At 40.5% G+C, this 22,558-nt stretch overlaps 1 protein-coding gene across 4 annotated transcripts in view; it reads right to left on the bottom strand.

Moving 5' to 3' along the window:
- The window catches only part of CDK14 (cyclin dependent kinase 14), a 298,720-nt gene extending 276,840 nt beyond the window's left edge, over window positions 1-21,880 (bottom strand). For all 4 annotated transcript variants that reach the window (XM_071560658.1, XM_071560659.1, XM_071560660.1 and 1 more), the window contains exons 1-2: window positions 21,430-21,880; window positions 15,753-15,784 (exon numbers count right to left, since the gene is read on the bottom strand). In XM_071560658.1, the coding sequence (XP_071416759.1) occupies window positions 15,753-15,784; window positions 21,430-21,511 (114 nt within the window). In that variant the 5' untranslated portion in view covers window positions 21,512-21,880. The remainder of the gene's footprint in view (window positions 1-15,752; window positions 15,785-21,429) is intronic.
- Window positions 21,881-22,558: the final 678 nt, after the last annotated feature.

Raw genomic sequence — 22,558 nt, 5'->3', positions numbered from 1 at the left:
ACTGTTCCAAATCTTGGGGAAAAAAAATCACCCCAACTCCAAGACCTGAGAAGGCTTTTACCTTCAGAACCAGTCCTGGAGTACCTTTACTGCAGGAATGCAGGGACAGCAACACATGGCAATAAGAACAGTTCAGTTGAGCTCTCCCACAGAAAACTTCCCACCATCTGCTTCATTTTTTTTTACTCACCTCATCTGCATCATTCATAGTTTTGCCTATCTGTCATATTTCCTCTCAGTGGTCCTTTCCAGGCTTAACAATCCTACTCTATTTGCTTTCTCTTTACAACACAGTTGCTCCATATCCCCATAACTGCCCTACTTGGGTTCTCCAGTTCTAGCAAAGCCTTTCTGAGGACTCCAGAGGGCACCTTGACAGATTACCAAAGAGAGAACAAAGAAAAAGGTGACTGCTTCTATAACAGCATGCAAAAGAGGAAACATCCCTGACTCCCTCTGCTGTCACCTCCCCAATCCTTTTGAAGCATCAAGTTAAAATCAGAGGAGCAGAGCAGCACGTCTATCATCCAGAAAAGCTGAGAGCACCTTACCAACATAGGTGACAGCTTCCCCTCCCAAATCCCTTTGGTTAACATGAGGGAACAATTTCTAAAAAGCAAAGATGGTAAAGATGGTAAAGTTTACATACAATAGATATAACAACATGAAATAAGAAAGCAAAGACTCGACCCGCCTAACGTGCATATCTGTAGTTTGAATATACTGTGTTTAGATACAACTGCTTTCAACAGCCTTAGAATAAATATCAAATTTTTCATTATATTTGAAACCATATTTCTGTGAGTGTTATTATCTTAGAAGATTGAAAGTCATTATATTTCTAATGGCCTTTGCTACTTCTTAAAGATCCACTTCCTTAAAACCAGCTAATTTTTAATGTTTAGTCAAACACAAATACAGTGTGAATTTGAAAACTCATTTTCTGAGAAGCCTAAAGAAGAGTTCATTTTTTCATATTAAAGCATAACAGAACAGGATTTAGGAGTGGGAAAGGAAAATGATGTGGAAGGTACCTACACATGCATGAAAGCTACACTTAAACAGTATAAAAGAAAGTTATCAGTTAGGCTGAAGCAGCATTACACAGAAACTTCATAGGGAAAACTGGAGTACATAAGAATTTTAATTTTCACTCCCAAGTTTTCTGCAACACAATTTTTTCTTCCAAAAAAACCCCTAGAAACCTGGAACCCCTAGGAACCTGCTGAGGCTGCAAGGGGAAAAAAACCTATGACATAATCACTTCTACACCTCTTATCAGCAATCAATCAATGCTGTTAACATTAACCTGAGCAATAACCATTGTTTTCAACAAGAAAAATTACTACCTTGTGCCAGTTTTTCTTATTAGGTATCATTTTACAGATTAAGGCTTTGATTCTACGAGTATGCACATTTTTGGCATGTTTATCTATTTCCCTGGAAGCCAGTGAGACTCTCAGCACACAAAGCACAGGGCACCTCATGCTTTGCAAAAACTTGACTAAGAATTTAGGAAACAAATACTAAAATCTACTTCAGTAGCAACACTAAATCTAATTCAGTACCAATAATATCAATCCAAAGGAGAAATACATGGCAACCTGTTTATTAAAAGGTACTTAACCTGCTGACCCCATCTAGGTTACTGGACAGTAGGTTTTTGAAATGTATTTTTCTGATCAAATTCAAGAGTTCTATCAGTCTATATGAAAAGAGGAGAAAAATAACAGACACAGCAGAATATTAAAGGGTGATAACAGAAAACATAGGGAATGATCAATTTAAAGACTCTAATGTTTAGGTCCTGCCCAGATCTTCCTAAGTAATAAAAAACAAAATATTAATTGATACTCATTTTCAAATCAGTCTAGAGTAAACAAGTTTTATAGCTTACATTAATTCCAGTGAGCTTTATGATATTTTTAGTGGCAGAGCACATTAATTAAAAATGTCAAATTGCACCTCAGTACTGGGTTTTTTTGCATTTCTCTTGGTTGTTAACTTTAGTCATTAAAAAAAAAGTCTATTTTAATGACCACAATTCACTAACCCATAGCTGATTTTTCATGATGTGTTTTGGGATTAATTTTTTAGTATTTTACACACTAATTAGCTAGTTTGGGAGCATACCCTCTCCAGGGGACCATTAATTAATTACAGACATGTTGTTTATTAATGCATATTTTGCTCTTCCAAAACTGTGCAGCAAGAGTGAACATAATTTAGTCCCTTCTCTTAAAACCAAAAATTTGTAATAATTCTGTTTTACTGCACAATTAAGTACAGCCCAGTTTTAATGCATCCCCTACCTTGATCAAGCAGGAGCCTAAGGGTACCATTTATTAGCATAATGAGCACAGTCTTTCGAACTATTCTACTGAAGAAGTTTGGTGCTCAGTACAAAGCTTCATGAATGAGTCTGCAAAATGCACATCATCCTCCTATTACAAAATGGCAGCAATTTTTCCACAGGATATTTCTTAATGCCAATTCCAGAACTGGAAACATTTCAGGAACAAGTCCATAAGCAGAGTAATTCACCATAAGAAGCACTTAAGGGCTACACTTCAGATTAAGATCAATTAACCTGGATTTGCTCCACATAACTACACATAATATGTATTTAAGAAGAGTTTTAAACATATCTGAAGAGTAAGTAAATGTGAAAACCAAGGGAAAAAATTACACACAGCTGTAGGAAGTGTGAAGGGATATGCCCCTTGCCCCTAGGTTCGTGGAAGAGGAACCACATGTTAAAAAAAGTATCTGCCCTCCCATTCTACTGCTTAAAACCACTACTAATTAGACATAAAAAAGAAGAAAGTTCTTCATTTTTCTCTAATGCTATCCCTCCCCAGCTTTACTCATGTCCTTTACAAAGGGAAAACTCAAGACATGGTGCAGAATTCCCTTTCTTTGACAAAGCTTATTTTTGCTCTCATACCTCTGGCAGCAAGTGCTTCCTCTTTCCAGATAAATCAACCTGGAGCCCCAAAATGACTGCGCATTTGCTATGAAGGAATCATTCCAGGCAAAAGGTGCTTTATTTGTGTTGGAAGCATGTGGATCTTCTAAAGGTTCGTAAATACAGGTGGTTTCCATCTATAGGTTACTCCCTCAGAGCCTCCTGCTTTTGAAACTAACCTCATGGAAGAGCAGGGAAAGAAGAAGCTTAAATACACATATTATGCATATTAATAAAAACAAACAGCACCAAGAGCCCCTTTTTTTAACTCCTCATGGAAACAGAAGGTAAGAGTTATGTATTCCTGTAAGAAGAAAAAATTCAAATGGCATTAAAAAGCTTTGGGTTTCTTGCTCTGAAATACAAAGCACTGGAATTTGGGGAGGGAAAGAAATGGAAGGATTTTTCCAGAGGTGTCTGCAGGAGATGAGCAGTGGATAGGAATGAGCTCCTAAGGCTAAACTTTTTATTACAGATGTATCTAGAGAACCTTCACATTGAGACTTCTTCTAAACTTTTATAAACAAGTGATTTGAAACAGTACCTCTTATAGTCTTCATAGAACCTGGACCACAATTATTTGCAATGTATCATATGGAATCACATATGCAGCAAATGACTACTCCTTACAGGAACACTTAGAATATTATAGGTGTTGACATATGGCATACCAGTTAGTCAATTGTTTGTGACATGAGTGATGCAAAAAGCTTCAAACAATTGCAGAAAGAACACAGACTGTAATAAATTCATGAATCACAGAATGGTGGAGGTTGGAAGGCTTCCCTGTAGGTAATCTGGTCCAACCTATCTGTGCAAGCAGCGCCACCTGAATCACACTGCACAGGATGGGCAGGTTGTCCAGATGGTGTCTCCACAGATCGTGACTGTACAATCTTAATGTGCAACTTCTGTTAGTGCTTGGTCACCCTCACAGTAAAAGCACTTTTCCTGATGTTCAGAGGTTTTCAGTTCCCTGTGCTTCAGTTTGTGCCCATGCCTCTGGTCCACTAAGAAGAGCCTGACTTTTTCTTATGTACAACCTCCCTTCAGGCATTTATAGACATTGGTAAGATCACCTGCTGAGCCTTCTCTTCCCCAGGCTCAACAGTCCCAGTTCTCTGTCTTTCCTCACAGCAGAGATTCTCCAGACCCCTAACGACCTCAGTGGATCTTCTCCATGTCTCTCTTGTACTGAGGAATCCAGAACTGAACTGTACTGCAGGTGTGGCCTCATCAATGCTGAGTGGAAGGGAGGGATCACCTCTCTTCACATGTTGGCAACACTCCTCCTAATGCACCCCAGGATACTATTATCTGCTTTTGCAGCATGGGCACATTGCTGGCTCCATGCAACTTCATGTCCACCAGGACCCTCATGATCTTTTCTGCAAAGCTGGTAAGTCCCCAGCATAAGTTTTAGGAACTTGGAAATTGAGTTTGTTTTTTTATTCCAGGCAAAATTTCATCTTGTACCCAGTAAAAGGCTGTGGGAGATGACACTGCCTTTATTCTGGATGTTGTTGTCTCCCAGAGTTGCTCAGACTGTTACATACCATGAGTGCAAGTTACATGGTCCTCTGGTAAAACAGTGAGGTTGTGAATCATGACAATTCAGTCTAACTTCTTCCTGATTTAATATCTACATTTGAAATTTTGCAGAAGGCTAAGAAAAAAACTCAGAGTATAGTCCCACTAAATATCTCCCGTTCATCTATGTTTTCCACTTTTTGCCTTCCTCTCCAAGAGGCCTTCTCTCTACAATTTTCACAAGAGATAGAAACTGAGCAAGGAAGATAGTCATGGCATTCTTCCAAATTGTAACAATAAAGTAAATCCAATTCACATAGATCAAGATCCACTCACAGTACAACATCTGCTCCAAAGTCTTGCATCACCACTGAACCCCAGCAGCCTCTTGGACTCAGCTCCTCACCTGTGAGTATTAAATATACCCATGAGCTCTGCTAGGTCCTATAGTATGGATTCACACAAGTGTCCTCTCTGAAGCTTAAATTCCAAAACGGAACACCACTCGGACTGTAAAAGTCTACATCATTCTGCTCTGCTTGTGGATGAATGAAATAATTACTGCTAAGAATTCAGCATTTCAGTTAAAAAGTCACTGGAATTAATCCATAAGACAAAACTTAAAGAGTCTCATGTTTCCTTACAGTTTTATAACAGTAACTTCTTTTTTACTTTTGAAAGAGAATTTTGTTGAATGTCATAACTTCTTTGTTGCTGAATATCATCACAAATCTCATAGTTTGAGCCCATTGTCTATATGTCCATATAAAATGTATGACTAAGCATTCTGTCCACACCACTGAAAAGACCTGTTGTAAAGATAAAAAACTATACGTAGTTCAACTTATACTGCTTATTTTCTGCAAACTCACTTTCAAAGACAAAACCACCATTTTCTTGATTATTTGAACAGAAAAAGTCTACAAGTGCTACAGCATGGCTTTTTGAAGGGCAAGCAAATTAGGCATACCTCCCTTCATCTTCTCTGAGCTTCTGTCCTGATTTGATGATGGCCCAGACAAATCACATTTAATGGAGCCATAAGACAGTAATAACTAACTAACTAAATTAAAAAAAAAAAAACATGCTCAAATATTTTTCCAGATGCTGTCCTCTAGTTTCTGGAATTCTGTGCATCTCCAAGGTCAGCAGGAGATGCCTCTAACAAACATCCTGTTTGTATTTCGTTCCTTTCTGTGTATGAAGAGCCAAAATAAATCATCACTGCTTTTTTCTTTCCTTTTTTAAACAAAAAACTTTTTCCTCTCTAAATGAGCAAACCTGCAGTCGTGAGAAACTTCCCACATCTAAACAAGCCATGACATAGCAAGAATGACAATGAATCTGACAAATGGAACAGGCGTTGTTCTTCCCACAAATAAGCTAAAAAACTTTTTTCTGAGCAAGTGCAGATTGCTGTTCTAACAGTAAAACTTCATCAGTACTTGGCATCGACAAAGGAGAGCAGGTTGGAGATCATTTAATGCGTCTGGCTGCTGAGAAGGCCAATAAATAAATGAAAGCCACCAAACCACACTTTGTATCCCTTCTGCCAGTGTCTGACAGTGCCAGCAGCCTCCGGCCGCCTGCAGGTGTCCACTCTGTCACTGCCCACTCCACTCAGGGCATGGGCTCCCACCCTGGCTTTGCACCCATGCCCGCAGCAGCTGCCTCAACAACTGGCAGTAGCATCCTTGTCACCATGGCCAAAGTAACATCAGCTTAAGAACACAACAAATAGAATAAAGACATAGAGTGAATATAGTCAATTACACTGAGACTAAGCTACAAATGAAAACAGGCACAAACTGGAAAGAAAGAGAAGAAATTAAAGAACTACACCTGTGTGTAAGAGCTAACTGACAGGTATGGGCACTGTATTTGAACCGTGATACAGCTTGTGTCACCATTTTAGATAAAAGGATGTAACTACAATGAAACCAGAAGTTGTTATAATAAAAGGATAACTAATTACAAAAAATAAAGAAGAAGCTGGACATACCAGTTTCATGGGAGAATGGGACAGATGTGTGTGTAGCTAATTTTTAAAAAAGAAATAAACAAGAAAACAGACAAATGTAATAGAAGGATTTCCAAAAAAATAACATGTTAAGATCTTGTTTCTCTGTGAGACAGCAACAACTGTTAATGCAGAGGTGGAGATAAAAATAAGGGGACACTGACTAAGCTCTATATGGATTTCAACACATTCTCCTTCTAAATAACAATACAGTGTTGAAAAATACTTCAACTGAGAGAGTACTAAGTTTAGAAAAATAACACAAGCCAAAATATGCATCCTAGCCTCTGCACTACTTCTTACAACATACTTGGGTACCAAGAAGTCTTCCAGATCTCAAAGCTGAAGGGCATATCTGACCTAACTAATTACAGCTAGTGACGTCAAGCAAATTCCTTCAGTGTTGAATTTTCAAGACAGAAGACAGAAAACAAGTCCAAAACAGCATGAAGCCAGTCTCAGGTAGTTTCAGGATCACCATGCCCAAGCCTCAGTGTGCAGTCTCAGTGGCGGAAAAGGAAGGTAAAGATCCCTTAAAACAAAATGGTGCCGAGTGCAATTGCATACAACAATAATCCACTGGCAACAAGAAGTTCCGCTTAATCTCACTAAAAGAAACAGGAAGACTCCTCAAATACACATGTATGGAAGAACATCTTTTTGTACACGTGAGCTATCAAAGAAGGTCACATACAAAGAAAAGCTCCACTGAGCACATGGCAGCAGGAAAAATACTGCAAGACACTGCATTTCCTGGGTTGGCACAGCAATGAATAGCATCCAAAGCTAGTAATGTGCTTTTTCTCAACACTGAAAAAGGTGAACACCTGGATTCTATTGAGAAACTTAATTCAATTTATGTAACTATCTCAGGAGACCCCAAATACAATCAATTCCGGTAGTTACTTAGAATTGGTGATAATGCATTTTTTGCTCTCTCAGCAGTCCTGCCTCCATCATTTATCATTAAGTTTTCTGCAGCATTCACACTTATTTTCAGTTATTAAATCACTGCCAATATTTCATATCTAAATAACCTATAATGCTTAAATCTGAATTTCAGATTTGAGGAGAATTTCTGTAGCTGTTAAGAACACAAGAAATATTACCAGGAATCTGACTAAACAGGCTTCGAAATAGAAAGATTTGCTGGAAGAGAAAATGGATAAATTTCAGAAAATACAGAAAAAGAGTTGCAAGGCAATGACAACTTCTTTAAGCCTTAATATCATCAAAATTCCATTGTTTTGTGCACATAAAATCCATTTTGTTTAAATAAGCTAGTCAGAGCCTGTAATCTCCCTTTTCTTATTCCTTCCAAATAAATAACAAGATATGCCCATTGAATCAAAACCTTGATTATTGTGGATGGGATCCTGCAAATATATGGTTGTCAGTGATATTGTGACACACAGAAAAGGCATCATGCATGCAGAATTTCTCAGGAAAGCTAAAAAGTAGACAGAGATAATTTTCATTTAGATCCCTTCATGAGAAGAAGATTTGGATAGAGTTATATGCCTGTTGGTAGTGTGGCTTAGAAGAAAGAAAAGGAGAAAAAAGTAATAAGGTACAAAGGAGATGGAAGAGACATGATTATCTTGCCTTGCAACCAGGAGATTTTCCAGTAATGCCAAGAAAGAGAAGCTACAGATCCCATACATAATGTACTGCGCTACTCTATTTAATGTATCAATTAATTACTATATCCCATATAGCACAATAAAATAAAACAGCAGGATTTACATGTAAGCATATTTCATCAAAATAATAATAGCCTACATTCAGACTCCACATTTCTGGAATGCATATATCCTCTCATCTGATCAGCAGAAACTCTCCCAAACATATATGCACAAGTGAGAGAACTAAGCCTGGAAATTTATCTTCATTTTGCAATGTTTCTTTGATAGCTAAAACACTTGCCTACAGATCAGAACAGAGTGTTATGTGTCAGCATTTTGGCCAGATCCTCACAAGACACTGCTGTGGGCATGGATTCAGACCAAATTCTGCTCCTTTGCTCTATCCATTTTCAAAAAAAAAAAACAAACCTTAAGCAAAGAACACATGCATATTAAGTACTAACATGAACCTTTTTTCCTCCAGTGTCTACAGAAGAAGAGAAGGCAGAAAAGGGGGAGAGGAGTCAGGCTCACACTTGATTTAAACACTTTTCTTTCTCCATGAAAATAATACACATTTTTTGAAAGGAAAATGGATGCACTGTGTCCTAGTTACAGGGGCTGGGACCAGTTTATCACTATGTGAGTGTAACCAAAACTGTGTATTCTACACTCTCTATATCATTTCTGATGAACGGTTAATAATGGATCATTTACAGCAGCTGCCCAGGGCACACCTGACACTTAAGGCTACAAGCTGGGTGTTTATAGAACCTTGTGAGACGGGAGCTTCTGTCCTTCACACCAATGACTCAGCCATGATAACTCCCCTCTGGGGAGGCATTAGCACCTTCATACCCAGCCTGAGGGGTCATGTCTGCTAACGGGCCTTCAAAGATTTCAGAAATATCCCATGACTCACAGAGTTAAATCACCCATTGTGAAACTCTCCACCCTGGGGAGAGGTACTGGCACAATCAATCAGTTATTTCATACTCAGTTTTTCTTGTTAGCTTTCCTGTCAATTCTCAATTACTTACCAGCTGCATTGTGGTCACCTGAACCTGGTTCTGAGGTGTCTCATGTCTTCCAGAACCCCTTTCTTTGTCATACAACACAGCCCAGGAAAGTGACAGGAATCCCTGGTCACCATATAAAGATTAGTAATTCTCCGAGAAATTATGCAAGGCTGATCAAGGGTTGGGCTTTTTTAAGGCACCGGAAGTTTCACAAACCAGCATTTTTACAGAACAATGGCCCATCTGTCCAACAGAAGGCACATCTGTCCCACAGCTGATAAAACACCGAGCTCTAGAAGAATAGCAGTATTTGCTCTCTTCCATTCCTGCTACTAATCCTCAGACTTACCCAAAGCACAATTGCTAACAATATTATTCTTCACCTAGAGGAAACAAATATTCCCTTAAGCAGGTGAGAATGGTTCTATAAGACCTACCAGCACCATTCCCCTGCAAATGCACACACACGAGCATCACGCACCAGCCCTAAGAACCAGCAACACAATTAGGATTCCTATATTGCTGGAATGGCCTCAAAAGATACATGGCAGCAGAGACCAGTAAATCTGCTGGGCAAGCTGGTATCTAAGCCATCTGCTGCCAGGGAACCAATGGACCAACACCAGATCCTAGTGTAAGTGAACAGTACTTGCAGAAAGACGAAGGGGAACTAGGAGAGGTAGCAACACAAGCCATTTCCTGGGAAATCTCCTGTGTAATGGGCAGGTGCATGAGATAACACCTTCCCTCCCAAAGATGCCGGTCTGGAAGTCTCTAGTGGACACACAAAGACCTAATGAACATAAGAACAGCATAAATGAGGATGGCCCTCCTGCAGGAGACATCAGAGTACATTATTGAGCTTTTACCTCCCTCTTTCACAGACACACCCCTCCCCCCCCCAAATTTTCTGGTCTCATATCTCAAGTAACGCTTTAAAAACAGCAACTTCCAATACTGAGATGTGATCTTCTGCCTGGAATTATGTTTCCTCTCATTTGCTTTGTGACAATATACGAAAATATTTTTTCAAACACTTTAACACATTTGTACATATTTGGCAAAATAACTTAAACCACCAGATGAAGTTTTTCTGGTCCAGTTCCCTGGTATTATTTAGAAACTGCTTTGACACCTGTACTTCTGGGGTTTTTTTCCAGATTCAGTTTTAGGATTTTTTTATCTTTCTGTCATTCCCTCCTACATCTGTTCCCCATCAGCCTTCAGTCACAAGTCACAACTGCTAACTAGCTGCCTGCCCCAGCATTAGGCAGATGAGAACTGCATCAAAGTTATCATACACCCTAAGTCAAACACAAGCTCTCAGCACTGGTAACACTCCTGCCATTTATAAACATTACCCATACCCACACTCTGGAAATTCTCCACCAGACCATACCACGTATCACAACACAAAGCAGTTCAGTAGCCACCAGAGTCCTGCTTCCTAAATATAAACCAAGTCATTGGGAAGCTGACAGCTCAGCCATAACTTGGAATGACTGTACTGTATTTAGACCAATAAAGAATTACTGCACCCAAGAACAGGGGACAACAAGAAGTTTTTCAAAATCCCTTGTACCACAGGCTGTTCTCTGTATCTGTCACACACCAACCCCATCGTTCAAGTCTCCTGGGAGTGAAATAATCAATATTTACTTCAAGATCCTACAAAAAGTAACACTGAGTCTCAAGAGGGCAAGATTTTTTCTCTCCTTCATCACCCATCATTCCCACAGGAGCAAAAGGTATAGTTCTGTATCTATACTTCCTACATATACTTCTCTCTCAAGCTACTTACAATAAATAAACTTTAAAAAATGCAGAAAAATTAATTAGTGTATTATGTGCATCCTGCCTCATGGCATTCAAATGCCTCTTGTTCATGCTTTACAAAGCTCTACTATTTTCCAACTACACTCTTTTCTTTAACCCTTCAAATTCAAAATTATCTCCACACAAAAGTTCTGTTTCAGACATGAGTGTCCTTTAAGACAAGACAATTTTGTGGCAACATCCCACAGAGGGAGTAGCCTTTTTGGTTTGGGGTGAGAGACACTGTAAGAGCAAGCACATTACAGAATCAAAAATTAACTTGGCAAAACTCCCTCCCCTTTCAAACACTTCCACTTCAAACACACAGAATTTGTTCCATCAGTGAAATCAATGAATTTTGGCCTGCTCAGAGTTGATGTTAAATGCAGTAAGGAGCAGATGAGTATCAAGGATTTTGCTGAGGTCAGAGCATTCATAATACTTACAAACAAATTCTCATATACTCACTCACAAGAACTTGCATTCCAGCTTTTCCATCAGAGGAGATTTTTATCCCTGTCCCTCAGCCAGCTCACATGCTTTTCCACCAAGCATGTAAGAGCCTAGTGTCAGCCAAAGTTACTGCGTGAAGTCAGACAGTATTACACATGTTGCAGGCACAATCACAGTACCCTAACTCCCTAAGAAAGGTGGCCTTAAAAAAAGAGGCGCTCTTGATATTGGACAAAATTAACACTAAAATACAGCTGAACAACAGCAATACAACTCACTTTGTAAGAAGCAATAATCAAAATAATTTGTGTTTGAGTCTGAAGATTATTTTCTTTTGATTTCATTGTGACATTGATAATAATGTATCTAGTGTGCACACATATAACTGAAGGTCTTACACCATAAGTGCTTAGAGAAATCAACAATAGAAGGACAAGAACTAACAGTTAGAGACTGACTGACAATAATTTAGAAATGAATCATAACAGCAAGTAGCTAACCAAAGGAACAGGTTACCAGCCTTGTGTTTAGTCTCAACATCAACAATGGCTGTCATTCCAACAAATATGCTACAATTCAGCCACATGTTATTGGCCTTGATCACATTCAAGTGAAAAAGAAAACGGTTCCATCATTGTAAGACAGAGTGGAAACTTGTTACAGCAGTAGTCCACAGACTCCAAAGCAAGTCTGGGTAGCTGGAAGTTATTCATCTCAACTTTGACAAACTATTGGAGCACAAAAAAAAGTTCACTCAAGGGATATATGTTTGTTTATAGACTGCTCTTTTTATGCAGTGCTGCTCCTCAGAGGTGTTCATTTTGTCATGGTATCCAGAGTAGATAATAGGTGCTTTGCCTAAAACAGCAAAACAGAAGTTAACCGTGTAAAAACCTACACTCAGAGTGAAACCCAGGTTGCTTCAGAGAATAGGCAAGGTATATTTCAGGACACAAGAAGACAGATGCCTTACTCACTCACACTCAAATAAAGAAACTTTGAAAACAGGCAAGAACAGCTTGCCCCTCTCCTACTGCCCCAGTCAGAATTCAGACAGAAGAAACCAATCCACAAACCAGTGAAAACACTAAGAATCTTCCCACCAATTTCAGTACATACCAGCACAGGCCCATGTTTCAGTTCCCACAATGTGACCACTATGACAAAAAGGAACAAGCTAAAGGTTAAAAAAAGTAAAAACAAAACCACACGATTACTTTGCTGCTTTGAATGAAAGACTATAGAGAGAGTGGTCTGTACCCACTCCTTTATTCACAGGAGTCTCTGGAAGATGTCATAACATCTTAGGAAGGTAAGCAGGCTACTGTTAAATTCATTAAATGGATTCATTCAAGTGATCTCACGGACTGCAGTAAAGCCCAGCAGCATCTACAGAAATCAGGTTTTTTCATTCAAAATTTAATCAAAGCAACACAACAGCAAGGAGAAAAAAGTGTGAAATTCTACACCACTCCTTCACCCTATTGTTGTGCTCTGACCTTACAGGAGGGACTAAATACACCACTAAGACCCCTCAAAAAATCTACAAATAAAGGTGTTTTCCAAAACACAACTCATTCACAGGATTCAGTGCTCATGATTCTTTTGGTCCTAATTTACTGGAGAGATTAATTTCATAACCCACAGAAAGCAATTATGTGGTACACTTGCCTGTCATGTTTGACATCTTAATTGTCAGTAGTTTCTCTTGAAAAGAAAGACGACTTCCTGCCGTGTTGTACATTTCTCAGCTACTGTATGCAATTAATGCAGGTAAAATAACAGCCACTGAACAGCTCAATTTTTTCCCCCTCACTTCCTGAGAGACAAGTAAGCGCTGTATGTAGTTTCTACAATGCACAGAATAAGCTGACAACTGACTCAGCTGCAAATCCAAACCTTGCAGCTGTAGAAGGGTCATCTTCCTCTTTATCCCACTTTCCCTTACCCATCCGAGATTTCAAGTCCCTGCTGGCCAGCTTCTGCTGCTGGTGTTCTGGTCACACCTGGAAAGGCTAAAACACGAGTCTGAGTCTGAGTTCTCTACCTGTCAAGAGCATAAAGTCCCTCTGCAAGTTCATTGCTACTTGTTCAAGCCCTGATTCACAGGCGAACCTCCCTGCAGGAAAGGGGAAACACAGGCTGAGAAGAGATACACAGCATCTTTCATCAGCATGAAAGGAAAAAGAGTATCTTTGCATTAACCATACTGGCAGCACATGCTGCTTGTTAAATGCAATTTCACCTTCAACAGTTGACTCTGCCATTTTTTTTGTAGTAGGAGACCTACAAAGCTGATATACAGCTTTGGACAGCTTGGACAACTACCTCCTCTTTCTTCTTCTCATCTGATTTTCCCACTTATTGTCTTCATAACTGCATCCCTGGTACATCAATGCTACATATAATAGCCAAAAGACTAGACTGCTTTCCTTTTATATCAGTACGGTCTTAGTAGTGTTTTTCAGGATGACCTTCTGAGATCAAGGTGCCCACTCCTCTGCTCGCAGATACTACCTCCCTTAGGTGTCATTACAATCAGGTATACTATAGTTAACAAAATCTGTTTCATCTTCTGATTTGAAGAATGCTTAAAAGGTAAGGAATCAAGTAATACGTGGTACAGACCATTCTCTGATTCACACTTTAGGCTAGAAAACAGCCAAGAACTGTCATGCTGAATTTGAAGAGGACAACATATAAAATCTCAGCATGCTTTACTTTTTTCTAAGAAATGACACCTAAAACTATGGAACCGATTGATGCTTATGTCACATCAAGCCCTTGCCTACTTACAGGAGAAGGAAGAAAATTCTTTTGTGTACCCTTCCCATTAGCTGTCTCTTACTGCCTCTGCAGTGGCTCACATCAACAATTTGTCAGATTCCATGGAAAACATATTTGAAAGATTGCTTCTTTTCCCCAACCCCCAAAATTTAAATAAAATTTTGCTCCAGTTGTCTCCTGTTCAAACAGAAAATCAGGTTTAAAGAAAATAAATGCAACCTGCAGATAAACAATCATGGGAAAGGGGAGAGGACTGAAAAAATGACATCTTCAGAAGACAGTTTTTTAATACACCTTCTCAAATTCTGTATCAAATTTAATACAAGGTACTCACTGGTAAGTTATATCACAAATAGACCATTGTAGCCTTCAGAAGAAAGCACTGGACAAAAACAGATCAAGAGTTGTAAAACAAGGATTCAGAGTTTACCAACTACATAGCCACACAGGTTTAACTTTTAGGAGGAATCAACTTCTATTGGTCTTACAAGAGAAATAAAATACTTGGAACTGCTGCATGATGCAACAAGAGTTCCTGAAAACAGAGCCTGACCCTGTGCCCTTCACTCCAGACCTGGGAGGGGTTGAGCTGAGTTATATCTTTCTGGCATGCCAGAAAAGCACAAAACATTTATATTTCTATTGCTGTCTATGAGCATCAGTACTGTTTAGAAAGAGATGAAGTCTGATTTGATCCACAATCAAGGACATTGCATCATCATTTATTTATTCTAGAATCCGGCATTACACAACAGCTATCTCACTGTAATCAGCCAAGAATTTAAGCTTACAGCATGCAATGAAGAAGAAAACACAGAAATGCCAGAAGTGTAACATCAACACATGAAAATACTTCCACTTGCTTCCAACTATGGCGGCAGAGGCAAGTACAAGGCAAGCATTGACTACAATATGACAAGTCATTACAGCAAGACCTTCACCTTTTCCTGCATAAACTTGTTCTGCAGGACAACTTGCAGTGAGCTGGACCTCTCAAGGATAAATCATGAGCAGCATATTTTACAAATTCACATGCATATCATTTCACAGATAGGTCAAGAGTCCAAACTGATTCCATTGAATAATCAACTATCAGTTTTACCAAAACTGCTGGGTTTGTGCTGTTGGGTTGGAGGAGCTTTTTTAATTGCCGAAGAAGCATCTGCCAGTTGACATAATCAGCAAGAAGCCAATGCAGCAGCACTTTACATAAGGTGTTCTTTCGAGAGTGATGGTTTTTTCCCCCTCTGCTACAGTACAGGCTTAAAATTATAAGAATTACCTTGGGCAAAGTTTTATAAAGTATTTTCTCTGAGTGCAACATTTCCCTGTATTCCAAAAAAATCCAAGTATTCCGTTCAGAGCTTTTGACTAACAAATTCTTCTGGCAGTTATTTGGAAAGTACATTTGAGCATTATGCATCTATTGACAAACATGCACATTATAACATTACTACCTATGGGTTTCTTTCTGAGCTATTGAGAAATACTAAGACACAGGCAGACTACGTAAAGTACAAAGATATTTAACCTACCTCATCAAAGCTGCTATCTTCTTTCTTCAAGGCTTAAAAAGAAAAAGAAAAAAGAAATTGTTATCTGTACTGCATTTCAATGAGCACAAAGGAACTAACACCAGAAAGAGAAAAACAGAGCATCATTTTCCTGTTGTAATAGGAAAGAACAGGCTGGCATGAATAACAATTTTATACTCAAAATGTGATTTTGCAACTGGAATGTAGGACTGCACAGAGTGTTTCCAAGAAAGTAAATTTGCATATTTATGAAAAATATTATCCTCTCAGGTTAAAGAAAATAAGAGTTCATAAAGGTGTTTTTTGGTTTTTTATTTTAATTCCTAGTGAGTGTGAAAACCCTTTATGGACAGCTTGACTGAACTTCAAATAGGAAAAGTATAATAAACGCCTAACTGTGAATTCAATTTCTCAAGTACTGAATCTTTATGAAATAGTGTGCAATGTAGCATGCTTTTCTTCCTTTTATATTTTTTAATATGGCTTACACTAAAGAAGTAGAGATTTCTTACATTGTTAACAAGCAATTAATCAACAAACAAGGAAGGGGAAAATAGTGCAGAAAATAAAGGAACTGGTAAAGTACGAAATGAAAACATGATTAATTCTGAACTTGTAGCAAAGATAAAGATGATGAAAAGTTTTACTTTAGCATAGTGGACACCTTTATTGAAATGTAAAGAAAATTAATTTCTCCAAATCTCCACTGGACTGTGTCAGTCTGCAGGTACGAGACTGGTTCCTTTTTTCCATGCACCATAACCTGACCCACCAGGGACTGTGTACTGCACGTCATGACCTGAAAGTGCTCTTTGTTTCTTTTTCTTGAAGACCTAAAGTTGGATAAACCATTGCATGGATAATTGTACTGTTTCTTTTCAGTTGAAATCACTAAGATTTACAATTTGAGGGAGGTCATCTGTAAGATGGTACAGTTTGTGCAGTGCTGCCCCAGAAGGGTTTCTCTTCATCATAAGCAGCGTAATGTTTCTTATACTTCAAATATTCCTGCAGGAGATAAATATTTAAACACCTAGCATGGCTGAGGATCTAGCCTCCAGTAGTTTCTTTGCCCTTTCAGATGTTTCTTCTGCCTCCAAATCACGAGTAGTTTCAAAACCAATGTCTCTTCCAAACCATCTTCAGGTGCAATTGTGTTAGCAGCTTAAAAAACAAAACACTGTAGAAGCTGTATCAGAGGTGCAACAGAGGCAGGACACTTGTGCAAGCATCTTTATGGTTTTGAAGGGCAAACAAAACATTTTCAGAATGCCAGTCCCAAGAACTCAGAACTATGAGTCAGAACAGTAAAAGAAAAAAAAAACAGAAAAGAAAGAAAGGAAGGAAAACCCCAACTTGTGGAACACTTTTTAAGAACACACTTTTAATCTTCTCAATTACCTTTCAGGTCACAACGACTTACAAGCTATAAGTTAGTATATGACACACCTAGGTCACGCTTTTCTTCCTTACCAAAACGTAAGGTTTTCACATGACCTAAACATTCCAGCAATAGCCAAACAACTGATAGCTAAATAAAACTGACCACATAACAAAGCCAGATGAAATGAGAATCTGTGATCACTGCATATACTTCACTTGTGTTTACTTTAACTTCTACCTTTGACTAAAAGAGGGCTTTTAAGAATCACCAAAAGAATATGAAAGTTCTGGCCACCCATTTAATCAGATTCTTTTTAATAATAATATTGGTCTCAACCAATTCACTATATAGCAACTCCAAAAAAAAGGAAAGCAACATATTCTGTACAACAAACTATATTAGAAATACTCTTCTCCTCAATGCAATCCTTTCCTTTTTAAACTGTTAAAAAAAACCAACCAAACAAACAAAATAAAACTCTGCTGAACTTAAAAAAATAAACAGTTTACAAATGAACCTCTCATTATCTCAGGTATGTGAGCTATGTGGATGTACATCAGAGAAGATTAGAGGAGATAACCTTTGTATTAGTGAGGAGTTAGTAACAAAGCCCAGGGATGCTCAGAAGGGACACAGACAGCTTTCAGCACACCGTGATTAATCCTAGCAATGTTTTCTCTTTCTTTCTTCCCTCCTTTCCTTGCAACTGGGTGTTAGTTTTGACTAAAGAAATTAAATGGTGTAAGCTGAAGAGATCTCAGATTTGATTTTGGTCCTATACGAACTTCAACAAATGCATAGCTAAGAACTCTTTACATAAATAAAAGACTACTATTAATTTTATAAAATTGTTATTCATTTTAATTACATAATTATCAAAGTGAAAAACTAAGAACCAAATGTAATAAAGGTTTAAATGCTAAATTAAACAGTGAGTCAACTTAATATCTGAAAGCTGGTTAACATACTGTTATGATGCATTCATTTATATGGGTAACACAGTATGTATGGAAACCAGATTTTTCAACTAATATGGATATTTATATAAAAATAGATACACTGGCAGAAACCTAACAATAAAAATAATTACATAAATTTTTCATATGTTCAGCAATGTAAGTTCTTTATGATCAGATAAATTTTAAGAGGGACTCTCCTTGAAACAACAGAAAATTTCTGCCAGGAAAAGAGGGTACCTTAGCTTTAAAGAGAGTTCATTTCTCTAGAAATGGGAGCATGTAATTTCTGCAGCAAAAAGTCATCCTGTCTGTGTTACAATATAAACTTCAGTTTAGCACCACAGGCCACACACATTTCCTCCAACACACCACCGATTTGCACATGATGGCACAATGTGAATGCTCAGGAAAAGGCTTGGTGATGGGCAATTTAATGTATCACATTTTTCAGCTCAGCAAAATAAACATTTTCAGTACTATGTACTTTAACAGTTTGGGCACTGATCAGAGTTTTGCATGATAAACCAGATCTTTATCACCCTCTGCCATCCACTGGAAAGCCAGAGGCCCCAAAGTATCAGTTCACAATCAAGAAAATGGGCCAAGTCTACTTGAGGCTGTCATTGGTACTTTTTGGGCTCTGCTGTGCCCCAGGAATAACTACACTGGCTTTATCTAGAGATGTTGGGGAAATAGCTTCAAATATTACATAACATATGTTAGCACACTATTAAAAAAATCTTATAAATTAATTGTGGATATAACCTTTCAAATAGAAAGGATTACTTGGTAGGAGAAGGTGATCTGAAAGGCAGTTTATTGAGTATTAACCACTGCCAATGACAATTAGGATAAATTTCCACCACTCTTATCCAAGAAGCTAATATAAACCTTGGTATTAAAATCTGGTATTAAAGTTCGGGGTCTTGCAGTATTGACAGAACTGTATTTGGCAGATAGAAGACTGCCAACACAGGGGGGAAGCCTAGCAGTGCCTTACCATTCCAAGAATGATCATTAGATCTTCCCTACTGTAGCATATGAAGGTTTGACTCACTAATTATTTGGTTCAAACAGTAAAAGTTAATAGATCACAGCTATTTTGTAGAATCACAGAATGGTTAGGTTGGAAGGGACCTTAAAGGTCATTCCAACCCTCCTGCCTGGGGCAGGTACAAAGCCCCATCCAACCTGGCCTTGTACACTGTCAGGAATTCATTATTTATCATAAAGCACAACTGAACAGATGACTGATAAAATTACAGATTAGATACATATAAAATTTGCAGCTTGCTAATGTCACCAAGCAACCAGCTCTTACAAAAAAATGTTTAAACCCCACAAATACCTAGAACTTTTTCCAATGCGGTTTTGGTTTTCTCTACTTCAATATATGAGTTAAGTACAGCACGTTTTAACCAAGGATTTCCTGGTATGCAAGTTTAGTTTCTTTACATGGTCTTATCAGTGGCTCTGGTATCAGGGAGTGGACTACATTCAAACCTCATACTGACAAAATACAAGTTTTTTTGCTCTAAGTGCAGTTACAAGAATGATAGGCAAAATATTAGAGCATCTGAAGTTTAAACAATCTTGCTGGTAGCAGCTGAATTTTAAATACAAAACAACCACCAGGAAACAAACAAACAAATCTCTCACCCAACCACATATGCACAGAGAACTGGAGGAGATGTGAGACATAAAAATCTGTGTACCTAAAATCAGGCCAGAGTTCCCAAGGAAACTAAAAGGTCGTTTAATTTGTGCAAAATGATAAAAAGAGATGATCACCCAACCGAGCCAACTAAAACATGCAGAAATTACCAGCCAGAGGGGCCTTGCTCCCTAAAAGGCATTAACAGGACTGTCACTGTTACAACAAAGCAGCATCCTCATTCAAAACATTTTCTTTGTTAATGACTTCCACCATTAGTAAAACCCTTCTACAGTTCTGTGGAAGAGTATCTGTCTGTGTCTATACACACACAGAGAAACGTAACAGACCAAACACCTGACCGCTTCATTTTTTTCTTATATCAAAGAAAGTTAAACATATTTTACAAGTCTAAGACTGGTGATAGGTGAAAGTTATTTTCATATAGGGACAGAGAGATTAATAACAGTAACTCGACATTCATTTCACAATTGTAAATTTGTGTTTACCCTTGAAACTGTTTTACAAACTGAATGAGCTTTTCTGTCTTTTTCGTCTTGCAGTAGGACAAACAAAAATACTTGATTTTGAATCCAATCATACACTTAAAAGCTTGCAGTCCTTAAAAGGTGAAGGTGGTACACTGAATGCATACACAACATGTGAAAAATCATAATGCCAAGTACTCTGGCGCACCTCCTTGGTAGGGTTATGAGAGAGAACCAAGTGCCACAGCTCATGGCTGCGGCACAGGCACTTCACATCCTCTCATTGGGACAAAGCAGCCCTTCAAGTTAACCCACGTCTGCCAGCCAGACTGACTGTAAGGAGAAACATCCCAGTGGGACGAACAGTGGGTGAGCACTGTGGAAGGGCACTTACAGAGGGTCTGCAAGGGAAAGGGGCTGCTGCATCTGCCCCCAGCTGTTATAGCACTACCACCAGCTCAGGGGTACTTCACAGCTCCTCTGAGGTACCTTCTCTCCCTGCTCAGGTAGGTGCATGTTGACGCTGTCAGGAGAAATTAACACTCTGAACAGTGAATTAAGCAACATAGTGTGCCAAAGACTAAGAGAAACACTAGTCCGAGCAGACCATAACTCTGGCATTGTTCTCGGTAATAAAGTCAGCAGCAAAATAAACTCGTGTTAGAACCAAGCACGATGTGGTGACACCAGAAGGTAACATGCTCGGCAGAGGCGTTCAGATGACGTTACCTCAGGATGGTTTATGTCAGTGACAGAACGACAACTCTTCGCAGCAGATGACAGACAGACTTCTTTTGTCTGGCCTCCTAATCACTGGGCCGCCGTTACCTGTTTTAGCATCTCACGCCTCAACTAAAAACAACCTGCAGCCCGCACAAAAAATAAATTACCAGACCTACAATAAAACGAAAATAATCGATTGCTTTTGGTCGAGGTCTCTCTTTGGCAATGGGGGCACGTGAGCCAACTCTCACTTAGTTTGTTCTTCCCAGCCGATTTTGAGCCAACTCCATCGCAGACTCATGCTGCACCGCTGGGGCTGTAAGTTATTTTCCCGAGCTTTCTTCCTAAGAAACGTCTTTCGGCGCCGGCGCCCGTGTTCCCAGCCTGGCAGCGCCGAGCCCACCTCCCCCTCCCCGCCGGGACCCCCGAGTGCCGGGCAGCGCCGGCGGGGTCCGGCCGCGGGACTTACCTATTCGGCCGAAGCTCTCCGATAAAGTTCTCCGCAACTTTTTCATTCTGCTGATCTTTTCGGCAGACTGCGAGTCGATCATGTCACACAGCGGGGGACGACCCCCCCCCGCTCGCCAGCCGCCACCGCCGCTGCCCTGACTCCGGGGGACACAACTCCCCTCCGGCTCGGGGGCTCCCCCGCGCCCCGCGAAGCCGCCGAGCGCCCCGGGACAGCCAGGAACGGAGCCCTACGCTGTGGCCGCGGCGGCTGCTGCCGTTGCTGTTGCTGCTGCTGCTGCTCGCCTCGGCGCCGCCACCGCCCGGCGCATCGCCCCGTCCCGCCCCCTTCCCCGGGCTGCCCCGGCACAGCCAGACGCGACGGGGAGGTCGAGGGGGGACGGGCAGCGCCCAGGAGAGATGGATGAGCGAAAGCAAAGTCCGACAAGGGGCTGCGGGCGCCGGCCGCGGGAGGGAAGGAGAGACGGCGTAAGGGAGGGAGGGTGCGCTGAGAGAAAGGAGGAGGAGGAGCCTGGGCGGGCCGGGGAGCCCCGGGGAGGAAGGGCGGTGGCGGCGGGGGCGTGAGGGGGCCGTCGGGGAGCGCTGGGGCCGGGACGAGGGATGCGCGCTGTCTGCGGCGCGTCCCGAGAGCAGGGTAGCGCTCGGGGCAGAGGCAGCGCGCAAAGGCGTTTGCGGTGGCGTTTAGCGGGGCAGAAGATGCTCCGTGTCCGCCCGGGGGTGTCCGCGCCCCCCGCCGCTGCATCGCCGTCCCTGGGGATGCGCGGCAGTGCCCCCGGGCCGGCGGGAGCCGGGGCTGCCCGAGGGAGCGCTGCTCGCCCCCGGGCCGCGGCTGCCCGCAGCTGGTGCGAGTCGTGGGGGTTTGGAGGTGGAAGAAGGAGCCCGCCCGGCCTGACCCCCGGGCGGGCGGTGGCTGGGACGCTGCTGCGGTGGGAAATCATTTTTGGGTGGGAAATGGGCACCTCGCTCACCGTAAGCACCCGGTCCGTCAAGCTGAAACTTGGGTTTCTCTCCAGGTGCCTCTCCAAGCACATCCAGATAATGTGCCTTCCTTCTAAGTGGGTTAGCCTGCAACTTAATGAGTGTTGGGAGCTTTTGGTCTTATTAACTCACTTGAACCAACATTATTGAAT

Source organism: Pithys albifrons, chromosome 7 (assembly GCF_047495875.1).
Source record: "Pithys albifrons albifrons isolate INPA30051 chromosome 7, PitAlb_v1, whole genome shotgun sequence".
Taxonomy (NCBI): Eukaryota; Metazoa; Chordata; class Aves; order Passeriformes; family Thamnophilidae; genus Pithys; species Pithys albifrons.
Note: the sequence above shows the minus strand (reverse complement) of the source record. Positions and strands in the feature narration are given on the sequence as shown.